The 19,135-nt window shown below is 39.7% G+C and overlaps 2 protein-coding genes across 5 annotated transcripts in view; one reads left to right on the top strand and one right to left on the bottom strand.

Annotated features, from left to right (window-relative positions):
- The window catches only part of ITGA2 (integrin subunit alpha 2), a 108,844-nt gene extending 102,813 nt beyond the window's left edge, over positions 1-6,031 (top strand). Inside the window, exons 29-30 of the mRNA XM_036114461.2 lie at positions 1,730-1,846; positions 2,383-6,031. Coding sequence (XP_035970354.2) covers positions 1,730-1,846; positions 2,383-2,463 — 198 coding nt within the window. The 3' untranslated portion in view covers positions 2,464-6,031. The remainder of the gene's footprint in view (positions 1-1,729; positions 1,847-2,382) is intronic.
- On the bottom strand, positions 791-18,069 carry MOCS2 (molybdenum cofactor synthesis 2). Of its 4 annotated transcripts, none has more exons than XR_004924268.2 (8): positions 17,948-18,069; positions 16,233-16,377; positions 13,507-13,634; positions 12,547-12,697; positions 11,547-11,670; positions 8,501-8,606; positions 6,598-6,823; positions 791-1,051 (listed from the first exon to the last, which is right to left on the bottom strand). XR_004924268.2 is itself a non-coding variant. In XM_036114462.2 (6 exons), exons 2-6 carry the CDS (start codon positions 16,328-16,330, stop codon positions 8,538-8,540), a joined length of 570 nt encoding a protein of 189 aa, XP_035970355.1. In that variant the 5' UTR covers positions 16,331-16,377; positions 17,948-18,069; the 3' UTR covers positions 8,483-8,537. The 4 variants fall into 4 exon arrangements, 1 of the variants encoding a protein (XP_035970355.1); XR_013445544.1 differs by having other exon boundaries at positions 791-1,487; XR_013445543.1 differs by having other exon boundaries at positions 791-1,490.
- Positions 18,070-19,135: the final 1,066 nt, after the last annotated feature.

Genomic DNA, 19,135 nt, shown 5'->3' on the forward strand with positions numbered 1-19,135 from the left:
CCAAGCTCAGCTAATCTGCTGGCTGAGCATTTTCCTCCCAATGCTTTTGTTAACAATTGGAAGCCCCAGTTTAAGACTCTGTCCCAAGACCAGCCTGGCAGCTGGCCTCAGTCCACTGTTGTAGCCATTAAAAAGCCAATGGCCCTGTGAACTCTGGACCTCTGTCAATCCTTGAGAGTAGGGCTCACAGCACTGGTGGCCCACTCTGGTCCCAGGAGAAAGGATTCCAAGAAAGGATGCTGTTCGGCCCTGGGCTTATGACCCTCAGCAAAGGCCCACACCCTCTCTTCAGAGGCTGGGATGTGGAAAATCAGAAATGGAGCCAAAGGAAATGTGGACTTCAAATTCAAAGTATTACGAACTTAGCAGTACTATAGATATTTTAGAAGTTCATTTTTTAAAAATGTAGTGTTCAGACTCTCTGAACATCTGCCGAGGTCTTTATTTTTTTCAGAAAGCAATATTTCAATTGTCAATACATTTATCTAACAATTTTAATGAATGCTTTAGATTTTTTCTTGATTTTCTCTTGTCAATACTGATAAATAACAAAGGCCAACTGTTCCTTGTCCATGAAAATACATTTTTAATCCAAATAATCTGGATAATTTTTTGAATAATATTTGGAATCCAGATAATAAACTGGCATATCCCTTTAGGTAGATGAGCGATTCTTAAATTTATTTGAATCCCAGTCCATTTAAAAATTTGATACAAAAATTTTTATACTCATGGATCCCTTTGGATCCATGGACCCCAGACTGGGAAATTCTGGAATGGAGAGTAAAGGTTTGACTGCCATTAAGTCAGTTACTTTATTCCTAAATTGTAAAACCTTATTTTAGCTCTTGAAAATATAAATGAAAAGAAATATAATTACCAAAAGGCAAGACAAAGTTCAGCCCAACTCATAAATTCTGTGACAGCTCATCTGCCACTGTAATGTAGTGTTAAATCAATCAATAAATTGGGTTTTGTCGACTTGTTTTCCCCAAAATGCAGCTCTTAATATTCTTAATACACTTTGTGGAGGAAATGGCAGTGATTCTTTCTGCAATTAAAAAAATATACATAAAAAATATATATACACACATATATGTATGTATGATACTGTTTTATCATTACAACTCTTAGGGCAACCATTCTATTACAAAGTCACAAAGATTCCCAGGAAGTAGACATAAAGAATCACAAATAGCCTCAAGGACAGTTTATCACTGAAAAGGTCAACCTGAGCCGTTACTTCCACTTTTTAACAATCCACATCAAATAACTTGAGTGAGTTAAGTGAAAGCAATTATCTAGGATCCTAGTACAAAGCTGCTGTTACTTAATCACAAGGGATCTGGGGTTGTTAATTTGTTTGGTTTTCGACTCCCCTCTCCAAGTCTGGACTCCAAATGCTGTCACTTGACGATGAGACTGTGCCAGAAACCGAAGTTCCTATTTCATAAATAAAGCATCTGAGGTTGTCCAAGGTGACGTATCTACTAAATACAGACACAATTAAGAAGAGAGGAAACTAGAAAACTTGTATTCCTTGCCTGTACTTTGCAGGAGCATTTTCTTTAGAAATTATACTGCACAACATTTAGCTGAGGAATGAGATCATGAGTGAGTCACGTCACCTTTCTGGACCACCATTTATAAAATTAGAGAATTTGATGAGACCATCTCACTTTCTCTGGGTGCTACAATTAACTCAATTGTTGCATATGTACATTTACAGATTCCCATCACGATAATGAAACCCCATGAGAAAGCTGAAGTTCCAACTGGAGTTATAGTAGGAAGTGTAATTGCTGGAATCCTTTTGCTATTAGTTCTGGTTGCAGTTTTATGGAAGGTAAGAAAATTTTTCATATTTAAAAACATGGGGCTCCTAAAGGGGTGCCTGGGTGGCTCAGATGGTTAAAAACATGGGGCTCCTAAAGACATCTGTCTTGAATTTCCTTATCAAACGGTAGCCTTAAGTTTTATATAGTGCCTCCTCCATCATAAGAGAAAAGGAAATGCAAATTTATTTGCAAATTCTCACTTATGTCCTTGAAAACAATCAGTAAGGATTTTAGATCCTTGGTCTTGGTCCCTATATTTTTTTTTTCAGGCTGCCTTCCATCCAGACCCCTGAATGTTTTGTTCAGCTGCAAATAAGCAGACCATGGAAAATTTAAATTTAACTTGATGCAATTGAGAATTGAGTTCAACTCCCTGGGTACTATTTCCTCACTGAAAAGCTGACACCAGGTCACAGTGTGCACACCATCCCCTCGAGAGCCCTGAGAGTCCCAGAGGTGCTCTAGTGGGCGGCCAGGGTGGGGGCAAAGACGCCATGACAAAATAGCCCATGGGTGGTCAACTGTTTACACCCGCATCTTACAGCTCGGCTTCTTCAAAAGAAAATATGAAAAAATGTCCAAAAATGCAGATGAGATTGACGAGACCATGGAACTCAGCAGCTGAGCCCCCCCCAGTCTCCTGGCAGCATGCAGCCTGGGTTTGCAATTTGCATGAATGGATTTTTTTTTTTTTAATCTGTGTTTTATGTGTAATAGGTAAACTAGCCTGATATTTTACAAAAACTGCAGGTCAGTTTGGAAAGAAGAAATTGGGGCGGGGGGGTGGCTAGGAGTATAAAGGGTAAAAGACTTATTTTATATGGGAGGAAAAGTGGTATCTTTCCATTGGCTGGTCCAGAGTTTACATTATAATGTGCGTTATGTCAGAAAAATGAAATGCTTACAAACATGAGAAGTCTTAAAGAAAAATACAACCTTTCTCAGATTGGAGGGGGAACCCCAATCATTGAAAATGATTGTTTTTAAACAGTAACAACAAAAGTGGAACGACTTGGCATAGATACAGAATTAGCTTGGCTATTGATGTTGATGGGGAGAAAACAACACAGGTTTTCAACTTATGCTGCTCATCCAAAGCTGCCACAGAAGTTAAAGTGATAATTTTCCTAATAAAGTAGGGTAAAATTTGCTGTTGTCAGCCTGCGGCTGCCTTCTCAGTCCCTTGTTTGCTAGGATGTACTTATCAAAACATGCCTGGATACCTGGTAGGAGCCCAGAGTATGCTTTCTGGAGAAAAAACTTCCATTTAAGGGTGGAGAGGGGGTAGTAGTTTAGAGGCCAAAGCACAAAACTTTGTTTAAAATCCTATCTGCTAGAGGCCCAGCCTATGCTACAGGAAGTAGGAAGTTGACTTTCTCCTTCAGGATGCCCAACTTGCTAACTTGACTGGGTGGCAGGGACCTAGTTTGAATTTTCAGAAGATGAGTAATTTCTTTGGCATCCTTCCTCCTTCCGGACCAAGCCACTCTCCCACCTCCTGGTGCCCCCATCTTCTAGAAGCTCCCTGAGGCACGCCTTCCTATCCAGTCATCCAGAGTTAACCACCTTCCCTTGGCCCAATCTCCCATTCCTTGGGGGCAGCTGCTCCACACCAGGTATGAGGACGAAAAATCATCTCACATACTTAATGTGAATAATCTCCTTAACTCCAGGGAGCTATTTTCATTTATTGGTAAACAAGAAAAATAAGCCAGAGTGAATTTCTAATTAATTGTTGGAATTTCAGGCAGTAAAAAAAAAAAGAAAAAAAAAAACCCAGGAATTTGCAAGAAACTACAAGGAGATATTGGAAACCACCAAATTAGCAGTTATACCCTCTGTGTTTGTGTGTTGCTGGAGGACTTAAGCTTCCAGATGAATGACTCCCACCTGGGCAAGTTTAATCCCTAGGTAGCCTGTTGGTCCCAACTCCTGAGACATTTATTTGGTCAGACAGGAATGAAACCCATTAGTCTGTTTTCTAACGAGCATCCCAGTCACTGATGTAAATGAACTGTCTTGGGGATACACCACCCATTTCTCCTTCTGCACTTTGTTTCTGAGCCCACACATTCTCCAGGAGGGGCTGGGAGAAAGGCAGAGGGACTATACACTGCAGTGTCTGCATTAGAAAATGGGAAGACTGGGTTGGAGTTCAGCAGCAATGCTTTTAGCTTTAAAGGTCTATGATCTGCATTTCTTGTAATTACAATCCTCCAAAAACCTGACTTTGAAAACAGGCATATGCCTGTGTGCATCTGGTCCCTACTGCCCTCCTGGCCCAACTCCTGTGAGCTATCTCAAGCTATCTACACTGTTTAGTGATTTATTTTGTATTTGACAAAGCAAAACTGGGGGGGGGGCGGGGGTTAGCCATAAAATGTCAGGGGTTTATAGCAAAACCATGGTATTCTCTAGATGTGCTAGAGCCCAATTCTTAGAACAGCGGTGTGGACTCTGAGTCCAAAACTTCTTTGAGAGTAGAGGAAAAACATCACTAAGTTGATAGAGTATTTAATAAACCATCTAACTACTGTACACATATACATACTAGTTCTTCAGGGTGCTACACAAGGAATTCTAGCAGGCCATTCCTTTCTTCCAGAAGCACTAAAACCCACGGTGAGTTTGGGCGCTTCGGCCAAGCCGTGGCTTAGGTAATCTACCTTGGCAGCACTGTCCCCATGAAGTAGCTGGGTTACTACAAACTAAGAACTTAGCCACTTGTCTCTGTACCATTTATTACCCTAGGGCAGGGTTTCTCAGCCTGGGCACTACTGACGTGAGGGGCCAGGTAATGCATTCTTGCAGGGGACTGTCCTGTGCCTTGTAGGATGTTTAGCATCCCTGGCATGGAGCATCCTCTGCCCCAAGATGTGACAATCAAAAAATATCTCCAGACATTGTATCATGCCTCCTGGGAGGCAAAATCACCCCAATTGAGAACCCCAATACACTAAGAGCAAGTGGCCTAAATATAAATACACAACTTCCATCATCAGATCAAAATGTGAGGCAGGGCTCTAGTATTTCTCAAGCACTTTTAAGCAAAGGTGAGGATTTATCCAAGAAATTAAAACAAAACCCACTGCTTGAAATAAACAGTTACGTATTCCTATTCAGCCATACTTTTGTTTTAAAAGTAAGTATAATATGGGGCTTAAAAGATAACATCTTAAAGTTTCCATTTCATAAATGGTATATAGACAAGATCTGTACAATGTGATTAAAAACAGTTGCTTTGTGCATGGCTGCCACATAAGCCATTTAGAAAATAGTAAAATAGTTTGTGAGGAAGCTGCCTTAAGACTTGAAATGGTGCATCATTCATTTTAGCAGCAAAAGAACTCCCCAACTAGAAAGAAATTTTTTCTAGCTGGCAGTGTTCTTTTTATAAAATAGAAGTTATCTATTAACTGTGAAATGAAAACTAAAACCAATTTATCATAATCACACAAGTGATTATACTAAAAGCTATTATAAAGGTATAATTTTATAATGTATTTATCTATTCTGATATACAGCTATAAGTTAATATATTAAAAATCTCAAGACATTAAACAGAAAGCAGGATCCCTCAAACTGAGCACCCTGGCCCATCTTTGCTATTTCAGTTTGCACACAGAAAATACCTGCACCCATGACTTTTCGGGATTATGCCCCTCATGTACATTAAGCATACCCATTTTAAACAATTTGAAAGGCTAAACATCTAAAGGTAAAAGATAAACATGAGGGCAAAATTTGAAATAAAAATGTTAACTACGTCTTTGAACCTTAATGAAAATGTAGCCATATGTAAATACAAAAAGATGGTTTCATCTGTACTGGATTTTGGCAAAGTCAAAAATGTATATATTGCACAACTATGTTAGAATTGTATATTTTTTAAAGAGAAACTGTCTTGGATATTTTCCTTCATGTAAAGTATAAATCTTTAAGATGTAATTAACTGGTTTTTGCCTTTTTTCTCTCCACAAAAAATATAAAAATGTATGCATGTTCATCCAATTGTACAATTCATTTCTGAGAAACAAATCGAATTGGAAAAATAATCCACATTCATATGAGAAAAACTCAACTATGAGAATCAAGCAAAAGTGTTATTTAACTGTAAACACTCTTCATACCACATTATTGAATTATAATTAAAATAGCTTTGAAAATAAAGTTATATTACTTTGGACTTTTAATTTTATGGCTTGTATATTTATTTCACTGTATTTATCTTATACACTCCGATGGAGTCTTGAACGTGTTCTGAAGCAAAGTAAGAATTGGAAGGATGTATCTAATCTCTTAAATTACTAGCAGTGACCACAGGATGTTCTGTAAGAACCTTAAACTACCTTCATGGTTTAAGGACTAGGTGTAAAACCTTGCCTCGAAATGTGTGTCCACAGATAGGCAGCATTGCATCACCTGGAGCCTATTACAAAATGCGTATCTCAGGTGCCATCCAGAACTACTGAACGCCAGTGGGAAGTTTAACAAGATCCCCATATGATGCATATTACATTACATAGTAAAGTCTGAGAAGCACTGCTCTAAAGCACAACTTCTCATGTGAAATAAAATGTGTGCTTGGAAGAGAGAGGAAAAAACGTTGGCCAACTGTTGCAACTTGCCTAAGCAGTCATCTGAAGTTTTTTTTTTTTTTTTTTTTTAAGTTTTAGTAGTAAGCAGGAGGGTTTAAATATTTTAAGAATTAAATATGCTGAAGTTATTATGTGTTAGGAAAGATACAGAGCAAGCTTACCGACTGGCCCTCACTGTAGAGACGGCACATTAATGCAAAGGTTGGGTGGCACATGCTTCCATCTACATCGATGCACAAACGTCTCCCATTCCCAGATCAGGTGACCTCTCAAACGCTTTCCTCAACCTCGCCCATCTCAGTTCTGGTGAACCAAGCTGTCAGGGCGGCTTACCACGGAACTACCACCAGTGAGTGTGTCTGGTATGCATCGTACACTAAAATACAACTATGAAGAAAAAGAACATTAGTTTTGTCACAGAACAGATCTATATATTAAGGCTACCACTTTGTCCCAAATTGGAAAATTTTATATTTACTCATTTTTTAAAATTCCTCTTACTTATTCTACATCACTTTCTAAAAACTATAAACAGCATTTTTAAAAATTCCATCCTCATCCTATAATAACCCCTCAATATTTTAAATTCAGGTACCAGTTAGGCCCTGGAAATAATCTTCCTCAAAGCCAGACACTACTTTTCATCTAAGAACCACTCCAACCCTAACTTAAAGAAAAAGGCTAACTAAACTGAAAGTTTGGTTCTATGCAAAAGAAAAGGAACAGACTAAACAGCTGACTCAAGCTGCTCTTACTGTAGCCCTGGCTCTGCTGCCCTCTGCCGGCTCAGCTACTAACTACATCACAGATCACTCCCGCCTCAAGAGACCTCTCGACGTCCGCGCGCTGCAGATGGCATAGTACGGGAGCGGAGGAGGAGCAGAGCGGAAACCCACCCACTCATGCATTCAGCCAGATACCTTCACACAACAGCTACACATGTGCCAGGTGTGTTTAATCTGGGGCACAATACTTAACACCAACAGCACTTCCCAGTCCATGGTAGTGGTGGGGACATTTGACAGAGACCCCCTGACCTCAGGAAGTCTAGAGTCCAGTGATGGAGAAAACTAACAGATACAGTCCATCAGGTAGCATTAAGGGCCACAACAAGATAGAAAGCAGAGTAAGGGACCAGGACTCCAGTTTGAAATAGGATAGCCAGAGAAGGCTCTGAGGAGATAACATGTAACCGGGGATTGAAATAAAGTGAGGAAGCAGACTGTGGGAATACCTGGAGGAAGAACGTTCTAGACAAAGGAACAAGTAAGGGCCCTACGACAAACTAAGCTTGTTGCAGACCAGCCACAGCAAAGCAGGGGCACCCGGAGCAAGTGAGGAGCAGGCGGGAGCCCAATCACAGACTGTGGGCCACGGAGAGGACAGTGGGGGTTCTAGGGTGGGACTGGCTCTCAGAAGGTTCCAAGGAGGATGCAGTGACTCAGCAGGAGGCAGAACAGCAGCAGGGGACTGTCAGCAGGCCACAGCAGCAGTCCAAGAGACATGGGAGTGCTGGCTTGGATGAGAGATGTGGCAGTGGAAAATGGAAAGACATCCAGGAATCCGTTTGCAAATTCTCCAATAGGTTCGCTCAGGGATTGGAGATCAAGACTCAAAGTACTGGCTTCTTGACCACTATTTCTCACAACAAACTGAAATATATTGTGACTCTAATATCATATTCAAAGGACAAAACCATCCATAAAATCATAAAGTACTTCATTCATTGACCATCTACTATTACCTTCAAAGAAAATAAAATCCTTTTCATTTTGCTTCTCATTGAAAAACACTTAAAACATTATGTAATCTGAAATTCCTACTTCATGGAAGAGTATGTCTACCACCGACATCTTCCCTCACATTTCAATTACTCTCCCGCTTTTTCCCTAAAGCCTCTCCTCTCTCTCTGGTTCCCGCATAAGCCCTCATCCTAAACACCCACTTGCTTTTTGTCTCCCTTCTGTCACATTGTACTGATGTAACATAAGAGACTGTACTTCATTAAACCATCCTAACTTCTGGGAAAGAAAAATCAAAATATGGTTAAAGACAGAGGTTTACCAAATTTAATTTTAGTATTCTTTAAAAAATGTGTGACTTAATCACTGGTTGTCCAAAAGCATTCTTTGTTTCTTTTCCAAGATGATGACGATTCTTCATACATTTCCTGAAAAACAGAACCATAACAGGTATTCAAAACAGAGTGGCTTAAAAATTCAACTACCTCTGAATAATTCAGGCAAATGAATATCACATCTGTTTAAATCTGCTACTCTTCTAACAATCCAGCAAACATTTGTATGAGGCACTAAGCGTAGAAAAATGAATAAACATGTTCCCTAAACTTAAGGACTCCCAATCCAGTGGGAGAAACAATAAACAAGAAGACCTAACAAGACAAGGTACAACCACAGAATGGAATAAACAATTCCATTCGGGACCATGTCGGGAGACAGCCTGAGCAAGGTCATGCCGGGAAAATGGAAGATCATTAGTTGTAAACATTTTTTTTCTTTCCAAACACGTCTACTACTTCAACATTTCTAAATATGTTTTTCCGTAGGCAGAAGGGGTATTTCCACTAGGTGTGAAATTAAGTGACCACCCACAGAAGGTCCTAAGTAGGTTTGGGCTGCACCCTACTGACAACTGTGAGTGTGTGCCCCACCTATCTGCCTACACCCTGCCTAGATCACTAATGATCTCAAAGCACAGGTGGGACTAGAACCCCACCAGAATTTAGATACTTCTTGGAAGGGAGGGGAACAAGAATGTATCACTCTTTCTTCTCACTCTCCTGTCAGATCTATTCCTGAGGGACAGAAATCCAAATTCGACTTTCCTCTGAACACCCTCCACACACAGAAAAGTAAATAGAAAGCTCAGCTAGTCCTCTAAGTATAAAAATGAGATGATGCCCTAACTCCTGCCCACTTTCTTATTCTGGAGGTCTACCCTCTCATCTACTTTCTATCAGCTGGCTGTCCCTTCTTCCTCCCTGGTAAAGAAAACTACCTCTGCCGCCCGGGCTCACAACTCAATGTACAATGCTCTTCCTACCGCACTCTATTCAGGGAACGGCCTCATGTAGTCCATCAAAATTGTGGTAGCTTTGTTCATAGCAAAGCCACCATCTATCTGAGCTTCACTAAGCACCAGGACAGTTTTCTCTCACATATCCTATCTTCAAATCCCAAAGTATCCCCTTATAAGAACGGGTTTCAGTTTTTATTCAGAAAATAGGGTCACTGAATTTCACAGGCCTTGCGTCAGAGTCCCACATTTGCTCGTCTCCGCCACTGACTGAGGTGGTAGCCTCCTAGGAAAGACTCACCCTCTGGTCCTCTGCTCTGGCCTTCTGATCTGAGCGGCTAATTCATTCCTCAGCTTTGCCACCAGCCAAAATGTTGTGGGCAATTCTACGCTCTTAAGTGCAATCAGAAGTTTGAGAATTCAGAATAATCCCACTGTTTTTACTACACCAGGGAAGAAATTAGGGAGTTGGGTCTTTTCATCCCTTCAGAATGTCCTCTTTAACCAGAAATTTGCTCTTCTTGATTGGTTTGATGTGTTGACAGAAAATGAGCTAGAATTTCCTATTTACATTTTCAAAATCCACTCACTATGCAATTTCTCTGGAGGCAATACCCCACCCTTTTCTTTTCCTAAAAAGAATCTAGAGTTCTTTGCTCTTTTGCCTTCAGAAATCTCTGTTTTAGCTATTGCCTAAATAGCCATGAATTATTCCCACTCTCCAAAAGAAATTCAAGGGAATTCTAATCCAAAGAAAATGAATTCATATATGAACCAATGGGACCAGTCCCGACTAGGAATTCTAGTTGTTACTATCTATTGAGACCTAATCTGTGCCATGCATTCTTTGGGGCATGTACTTTTCATGTTTAACAAACCCTGGAAAGGAAACACTACATAAACACCCTATTCCACAAATAAACATGATTCTATAGAGTTAGGGAAGACCCATGAATACAAGATCTGTATGTAATCTTATTCCTTATCTTTTAAAAATTTGTGAGAAACGGCATCAGGGAAATCCAAATCAAAACCTCAAAGAGATATCACCTTATGCCACTCAGAATGGCTAAAATTAACAAGTCAGGAAACGACAGATGTTGGCGAGGATGCAGAGAAAGGGGAACCTTCTTCCTACACTGTTGGTGGGAATGCAAGCTGGTGTAGCCACTCTAAAAAACAGTATGGAGGTTCCTCAAAAAGTTGAAAATAGAGACACCCTATGACCCAGCAATTGCACTACTGGGTATTTACCCCAAAGATACAAATGTAGTGATCCAAAGGGGTACATGCACCCTAATGTTTATAGCAGCAATGTCTACAATAGCCAAACTATGGAAAGAGCCAAGATGTCCATCAACAGATGAATGGATAAAGAAGATGTGGTGTGTGTATATATACAATGGAATATTATGCAGCCATCAAAAAAAAAACAAAAAAACAAAAACTATAATCTTGCCATTTGCAATGACGTGGATGGAACTAGAGGGTATTATGCTAAGCGAAATAAGTCAATCAGAGAAAGACATGTATCATATGACCTCACTGATATGAGGAATTCTTAATCTCAGGAAACAAACTGAAGGTTGCTGAAGTGGTGGGGGGTGGGAGGGATGGGGGGGCTGGGTGATGGACACTGGGGAGGGTATGTGCTATGGTGAGCACTGTGAATTGTGTAAGACTGATGAATCACAGACCTGTACCTCTGAAACAAATAATACATTATATGTTAAAAAAAAAAAAAGAAGAAGAAGATAGTAGGAAGGGAAAAATGAAGGGGGGGAAATCGGAGGGGGAGACGAACCATGAAAGACTATGGACGCTGAGAAACAAACTGAGGGTTCTAGAGGGGAGGGGGTGGGGGGATTGGTTAGCCTGGTGATGGGTATTAAGGAGGGCACATATTGCATGGAGCACTGGGTGTTATATGCAAACAATGAATCATGGAACACTACATCAAAAACTAATGATGTATGGTGATTAACATAATAAAATAAAACTTAAAAAATAAATTTAAAAATAAAAATTTGTGAGAAAAATCATGTCCAAATGGCAAAAATAGACATTTTCTTACCTTTTTCCATATGGGCACCTTGGCTTTTAAAGTATCAATGGCATAGCTCACAGCTTGGAGGGATGCAGCCCTATGGGCTGAGGACACAGCGATGATAATGCTTGCTTCTGACACTGGAACTAAGCTTTAACAAAAATGAAGAAAAAATAATGCCATTTCTTCTGAATGTAGTTAAAGAATCTACTAAACAGATGAAAAAAAAAAATTCCAGTAAAGCATTCTTACAACTAAACATCCAGTTCTGTTTTACATAAACTTCCAGGTTAGTTAAAAAACAGTAATCGATCCAAATTGCATTCAGCAGAGGGGATGCTGAGGTGGTGGCTAATTTGTTAGCATCGATCCATTAAACCTGTCTGATGGGCACTGAGAAAAAGGCCTTTCAGTGATTCTATCTGATTCAAACAAGGCACAGTGCCAGGTAATGCCTAGAGACACAAACTTACTGCATGGTGAGTACAATGTAGAATTTAAAATATTAAACAGAAATAAATAATCATAGAATTGGTAAAATTAATAAAATTAAAATTATTAATAATAAAATAGCAACTAATGGAAAATAACAGAATGGAGTCTCTATTCCTGGGTTCTTTTTAAAGCGTGGAACTCCACTCTTCTTAGTGGTACAAAAAGACTAATTTAATGACCTTCAAAGGCATTTACATAAAAAAAAAAAATCTATTAACAGACTTGTCATACAAACTGAGTCCAGACTATGAAACAATTCTTTAAAAGGCCTTAAGGACTTTAGCACACATTAGCACAGGCCATCTGTGCGGGGGGCCTTGGAGTTTTGGCACATTTGGACTTTGTTACAGCATCAGCCACTCTCCAAATGTTACAATGTAACACCCAGAGTGTCTCCACCGTCTGCCAGAATCACTCACAAACCTTCCTCTCATGGTAATACAGGATTCCTATGGAAGATTCCAGAATCAGAATCGGTACAAAGATGGAAAACAACTGCAATTAACATTTAAATTGCTAAAGGAAATCATACCCAAGTCTATGAAACACTGCTATGTGTTTGACTGGCCATTTCTGCCGAATGTCACTACAGATCTTTCTGATTTCATTTTCTGCCATTGGGAGATATGCTTCATATTCTAAGCTAATGACTTTTTTCCCTTCAAAGTTATTTCTTGTAGTCCCTAAAAAAAAAAAAAAAAGAAAGAAAAAGAAAAATATTAAAATAAGGTTTTTCCTTACAATAGAAACAACACATTAATAGAAAAGAGGATTATTTTTTAAAAGACAAGCAGCATACCGATTTGTCTAAAAAATGCTTTCAAATTTTCTAAAAACAAAAACCTGGTTAGAAAAATTAAAAATAGGGGCGCCTGGGTAGCTGAGTCAGTTAAGCGTCTGCCTTCAGTTAAGCGTCTGCCTTCAGCTCAATCATGATCCCAGGGTCCTGGTATCGAGTCCCACATAGGGCTCTCTGCTCAGTTGGGGAGCCTGCTTCTCCCTCCCACTCTGCCTGCCCCCTCTGCCTGCCACTCCCCCTGCTTGTGCTCTCTCTCTCACTCTGTCAAATAAATAAAATCTTTTAAAAAAAAAGAAAAAATAATTATCACAAAGATATAGAAATAAAATGACACTGATTAGGCAAGCATACCAAAAATACTCATAGGACAAACCAATATGGGAAACATTATGCTCCCAGGATTATCATTAAGTTAGTATCACTATCATTTTTCCCCCTCAATATTTGGAAAATACAGAATTCTCCCTGCTCATAATGACTTTTATCCTACTCTTTTAATGCCTTTAATATAGGTTAATCTGAAGATTACTAAAACAAAATAAGAACCAAAAAAATTTCTACCCACCATCATGGGTAATCTTGGCTTACTGTTCTCAGTATCTTAAAATCTTCTATTAACACTGAGCGTGGGAAACACTTGCTAATTTCTCTTGTCTTATGCAGTCAACAGACGCTGTGAACATGACAACTCACCTACAAACAGGGATACTGCACCACAGAGTGGAGAAATCACCAACTGTGAGGCTTCATCTATGGACAGTTTCTCAGTGGTGAATTTTATTATCTCTTTAGCTGACTCTTCAACTTCCTTCAGATCTTCCCTAGAAGATATTAATAAACCTTAACATTGGTACTAGAGGCAAAACACCCAACTTACAGACTATTTTTCAATTTATATTTTTTGTACATTAGATGTGATAGAATGATAAAAATAAGCAGGTGTAAAATTTTAGCAAAATCCAGCATGTTTATAAATATTCCTAGTGAATCAAGGAGAATATAAAAAGGAATTTACCATTAACAGGATCAACTTAAAATGTAATCCATCTCATGTGCCACTTTATTCCAAATTCTGGAATTGCGGCTCTTCTCTCCCATCATGGGGTCGGTCAGACATCGACACTCCATCCACACGCATGTCACCTCTAACCACTCTATTTCCATGCACCACACCCAAACTGCCTTTTTCTTTATCCAAAAAGAAGACAAGGAGAACAGAAGCAATGCTGACTCCACAGGAACTGGACTCATTTTATAACCGGACATAATCCAGTTAAGTAACTGAAGAAATAAGGAAATGAACTGCGTGCCTATCACCAGATGTCGTACAAAGCCCTTTGCCATGCATTTCTCATTTCATTCATCAAGCATCTATTACATACTCACTAAGAGACCAACCCCATGCACTAGACAAGGACCAGGGAACAAACAACCTGGCTCCTGCCCTCAGGGCACCTACACAGGAACGGAGAAACAAAGCAAGAGAGAAAAATTATATATAGGGGTAACATAAAAATAAACAGGGTTCTGAGACAGAGCATGGGTGCTGGGGAAGAAGGGCTGTGTAAGAGCATCAGGGAAAGCCTTTCTCAAGAGATAGTATTTAGAAGTGAGACCTGAAAGATAAGCAAGCAGTCCTGTAAAGAAACAGGGGAAAATGCCCCCAGGCAGAGACAGACAGAATGGCAAATGCAAAGCCTCTAGGACAAGAAAGACCAAGGTGTGCTCCAGAATCTAAGGGGACGCTGGAACCCAGGGTTCAAAGGAGGGAACAGATGGGCTGAGAATGGGCACGCAGGTCGGGCTTTGCAGGATGAGGAGTCTGGATATAATCATAAATCCTGAGGGATTTTATTCACATTGAGAAAGAAGGCTCAGAGGAGTTGAGGACTCATTCAAGGTGATTCCAGTCAGGGACTCTCACTAAATCCAATGTTCTTTTCCCTATACTTCCAGCTACTGAAAAGAAAAGCACAAACATTCACATTCCACTGGATTCTAAGATGTTTCAACCTTCTGTACATGCCACCTGAGCTTCTTACAAGAACTTATAGGTAACCCAAACATGGTCTATGCTCTATGAACTTGGAACCATACCAAATGCCTACAACTTGATTCTATAGGGACATGGATTCTAAAACCCCATGATACAAATTCTGTCAAACACCTTCAAACAATACATAATGCTGTTTGAGTAATCTTCCTAAACTTTCCAAAGAACACCTTTAATCCTCTCTTTCTCTCTCTCTCTCTCTCTCTCACACACACACCCCTTTAACGGCAGCATACTATTTTCTGAATAAATTCCAAACTCAAGAAAATGGCATTTTTCTAAAATCATGGTGGTGATATGGTGACCAGTTTCCCAGTAAAACTGAGAAAAACATCTGACAAGAAATTCTATTATTTCCAAATAGTGGGACTAAGAAAGATCCAGTCTTTATCAGTATGATGGGTAACTTGCTTTGCAATATATATTCTTCACTTTTGGGGGCACTGCCCTCCAGCAAAGTGGAGGAAAAAAATAGGTGAAAAAAATAAACTGGCATCCTTGGTATGTTCCTTTCTTTACTGAAACCAAGGTTTTGCCATTGAGTATGGTATTTACTCTTGATTTTGGAGAAAAGCCCTATCACATTAAGAAAGGGGTTTTCTTCATTCCTAACTTACCAAAAACTTTTAATTAGGGATAATCATTAATTTCTACATTATTTGCTCTTCAGCTGTCAATAAATTAAGCCTCATTCTGTCTCTCCAGACTACACTAAGAGATATTCTTATGCATCATCCTACTTAGATAAAGACTATGCTGTTTGGGAAGATGCATTGGGTCCTAGAGCTACCTGCAACACAGCTATAATAATAAAGCTGCTTCTTTACACCTGGAAAATGGTAAGCTTTCTTGTTAGGCACAGCGATCTTTTTACTTCCTGACTATGCAATCTTTCTACATTTCTCTGTACCCAGGAGAGCTATTATCCTGTATTGATAAACGTATTTGTGAAAAAGTACAGAGAATCCAATAATCTGAATTCAAATATTGGCTCTGCCATTTATTAGCTATGTGATCATAGACAAGTCTTTTAACTTCTCTGAATTTCAGTTTTCCTTCCCGCAAAATAGGAATATTAATACTCCAGCATCCAGCACTGTACCTGACACAAAATTTCAATAAACGATTTCAAGTGGAGAGAATGAACATGTCAAACTGCCATAAAATTAAACTGCTTACAAGAGAACAGACGTTGAGATGATACACAGATATGTATAAGTCTGTCTACATCAACTATTATAGCAGCAACTCTTTACTGGCACAGACAGACTTACGAAAAGTATATACTTAAAGCAAATCATATACAAGTTATCATCTATGCGATCCTTTTCCACAAAATTGGTTAAAAAAAACATATCTCACACACCCAAGTGGCTCATGAGCACTACCCTCCACTAATGGGGGGGATAATGGCAATTTCGTCTCCCGACCGAAGCTGGAGGAGTTGATCTCCAAGCTCGACATATTCTTGACGGACAGCAAATATCACCTGATTTCTGACATCAGCCAATCTGAAGGGAAAAAAGTATAATTAGAAGTATCAATGTTGTGTTAGACCTCAAATCTCTTCAGCTGCAACTAAAAATATCACATTAAATATTACTTCATGAAGCACCACCTGCAGAGTTACTAATTAAACCAATTCATATTCTGCAGAGAAAGTACATATCCCCTGAAGAACATACTTATTCACCACAAAGAACACAGTAAACTGCTAACAACTCTTTAATGAGTGTTGTGTCTCAGGGATTTAAACAACCACCCAACCCCAGCCTCAAAAAAAAAAGACTAGATCACACAACATTCAGACCAGGTCAAGAAAAAAAAAGAGAGATTTCCTAATCAGTACATGCCCTCCCCAGGAGATCTCAGTACACAAGTATACTAAGTGTATCTCAGAATTTTCCCACAAAACCAGTGTCTCCCAACAGGTAAAAGGTTAAAGATAAAGCAGGACCAAGGCCCCATCCCATTTCATCGATTATCAGGTCACTTTAAGAGCAACTCAAAGGGGCACCTGGGTGGCTCAGTCAGTTAAGCGCCCAACTCTTGATTTCCACTCAAGTCATGATCTCGGGGTCGTGAAATCGAGCTTCGAGTTGGGCTCCACGTTGGGTGCAGAGCCTGCCTAAGATTCTCTTTCCTTCCCCCTCTGCCCCTTCCCCATGTTCTTGGGGGAAAAAAAAAAAAGAAAAGAAAAAAAGCAACTTAAAAGATGAAATCAAGAAACAGTTTTCCCATTAAACCTACATTGTGGAATGTCTTTTACAATGCACTAGGACTTCCCAGTTTAAAAATCTATACAGGGGCGCCTGGGTGGCTCAGTCAAGCATCTGCCTTCGGCTCAGGTCATGATCCCCGGGGTCCTGGGACTGAGCCCCATGTCAGGCTCCCTGTTCAGTGGGGAGCCTGCTTCTCCCTCTCCTCCCCACCTGTGCTCTCTCTCGCTATCTCTGTCTCTCTCTCAAATAAAATCTTTAAAAAAAAAATCTATACAGACTTAAGTGACACAATTAAAATTCCTGGAACTCCTTAAAATAAGCCATAATTATACTTCATTGCGAAAAAGGACTTGAGGTAGGAACAAAAGCAGTAAATTACAGATTTTTAAGAACCAGAAAAAAATCAAATACTATGAAAACTCGATTCGGCAGTAGCTACAGTTTGTGAGCTTTCACTTTTCTTTTAATCTTAGAAATTTCTACTTTGAGTTCTCTAAAGAAGGGGCAGGACATAAAACTAAAGCATAAGTTTTCAACCTAATTTGTAACAATCCCATGTAATGTTATAAAAATGCAGAACCCACATTTTTAGTATTTTATAAATTATAAAAGCAAATATATTCATGTCCCTTTGGCAGTATTCCAGCTCACTGTGGTTTTTATCAGTAAAATATCTTTAGCTTTAAGAAATTGTGCATTTTTAGATACCAGAATTTATTAGTAGTTCCAGAAAAACACGTCTACTGACCCTTTTTGACATTAAGCATGGAAATAAAAATTAGCTTTTTTTCTCTAATCATTTACACATTTTTCAATGTTAAAATTGCTAATCATATGCATTCTACAAATTTTTAACTACCCAGGATGTCGTGCTTCTATCTCATTCCACAGCTGCAACGCTTTTATTTCCTGTGGCACAGAAATGGTCTCCGAGCGAATTCCTGCTATCTCAGCACTTTTTGCAAAATACAACACTTCAACCTGAAAAGGAGAGGAAATGCCTTTAACAGTAACAGTAATAGACCTTTTCTGTCTCGGTGAGCTTTTCTTTCCAATTACTTTAATCAAAGACAAATTTTATAAATTAGAAATAATTAAATCACCAAAAAAAATGTTAGTATAATTACAAGTTCAAATTTTGAAAACTCTTTAAGCACAATTCAGATTAATTTCCAAATGCTTTTCGGTTTTATGAATGTAAGCCTGCCACAACAAAACCCTAACGGTATCTTCTTAAAAACCATTAAGTTGTCCTTTATTTGACATAAAATTATAGCATCTTTTATAAACACTTAAGCAGTGAACTGATGTCTGAGTCAAGAGAGAAATTACATATAACCAAAAAAAGAGACACGTCTTTCACGATTGTCATATGACCCTTGATTTTAGTCCACATTACATCGAACCCAGCTGCCAAGGATTAAGTTATGCAACAAAGAAACCCTGACTTTGTAAAGGCAGGTGGGTTTGATATACAGGTTAAACTGGTATTTCCTAGGACAAACCTATGCCGTCAGCCTGGTATCTAAGAAATCCGACCCACCTGTCCCAGTGTGCAAATTAGAGGTTTGGAAATAATCAAGGGTTTGCAAATGCATATATGAAGCACCTTTGAACTTGAAAACTGTCTTTGCCAAAACGTGTAATTATAGAAGCAGGGGGGCGAAGTCGAGGGTGCCTTTAGAAACCTGTGACGCCGTCACCTCGGAGACCAAGAGTTCGCGGAGAGAACTTGACCTTCTTTCGGGCAGCCGAAGTAAAGCCTCCGCAGCCCGGAGGGGCAACACTGGTGGTCGTGGGCGCGGCACCGGACGAAAGACTCGGCTAAGGTGGCTTCGATGAGGATCCGGCTGAGCAGGCCGGGTCTGTGGAGGGAGGAAGGAAAGGGGGCAGATGCACCTGTGAGGGCGCCCCACCCTTACCTGACATCGCAACACCATCCCGCCCGGATCCCTAGTCTGGTATTCCGACCGCGGAAACGGAGCAAGGTCGACGAGAGCGCAGGCGCAATCTGACGGCCCTTTCCGCCCACACAGAGCCTGCGCAA

The sequence above is a fragment of the Halichoerus grypus genome, chromosome 2 (genome assembly GCF_964656455.1).
Source record: "Halichoerus grypus chromosome 2, mHalGry1.hap1.1, whole genome shotgun sequence".
Lineage (NCBI taxonomy): Eukaryota > Metazoa > Chordata > Mammalia > Carnivora > Phocidae > Halichoerus > Halichoerus grypus.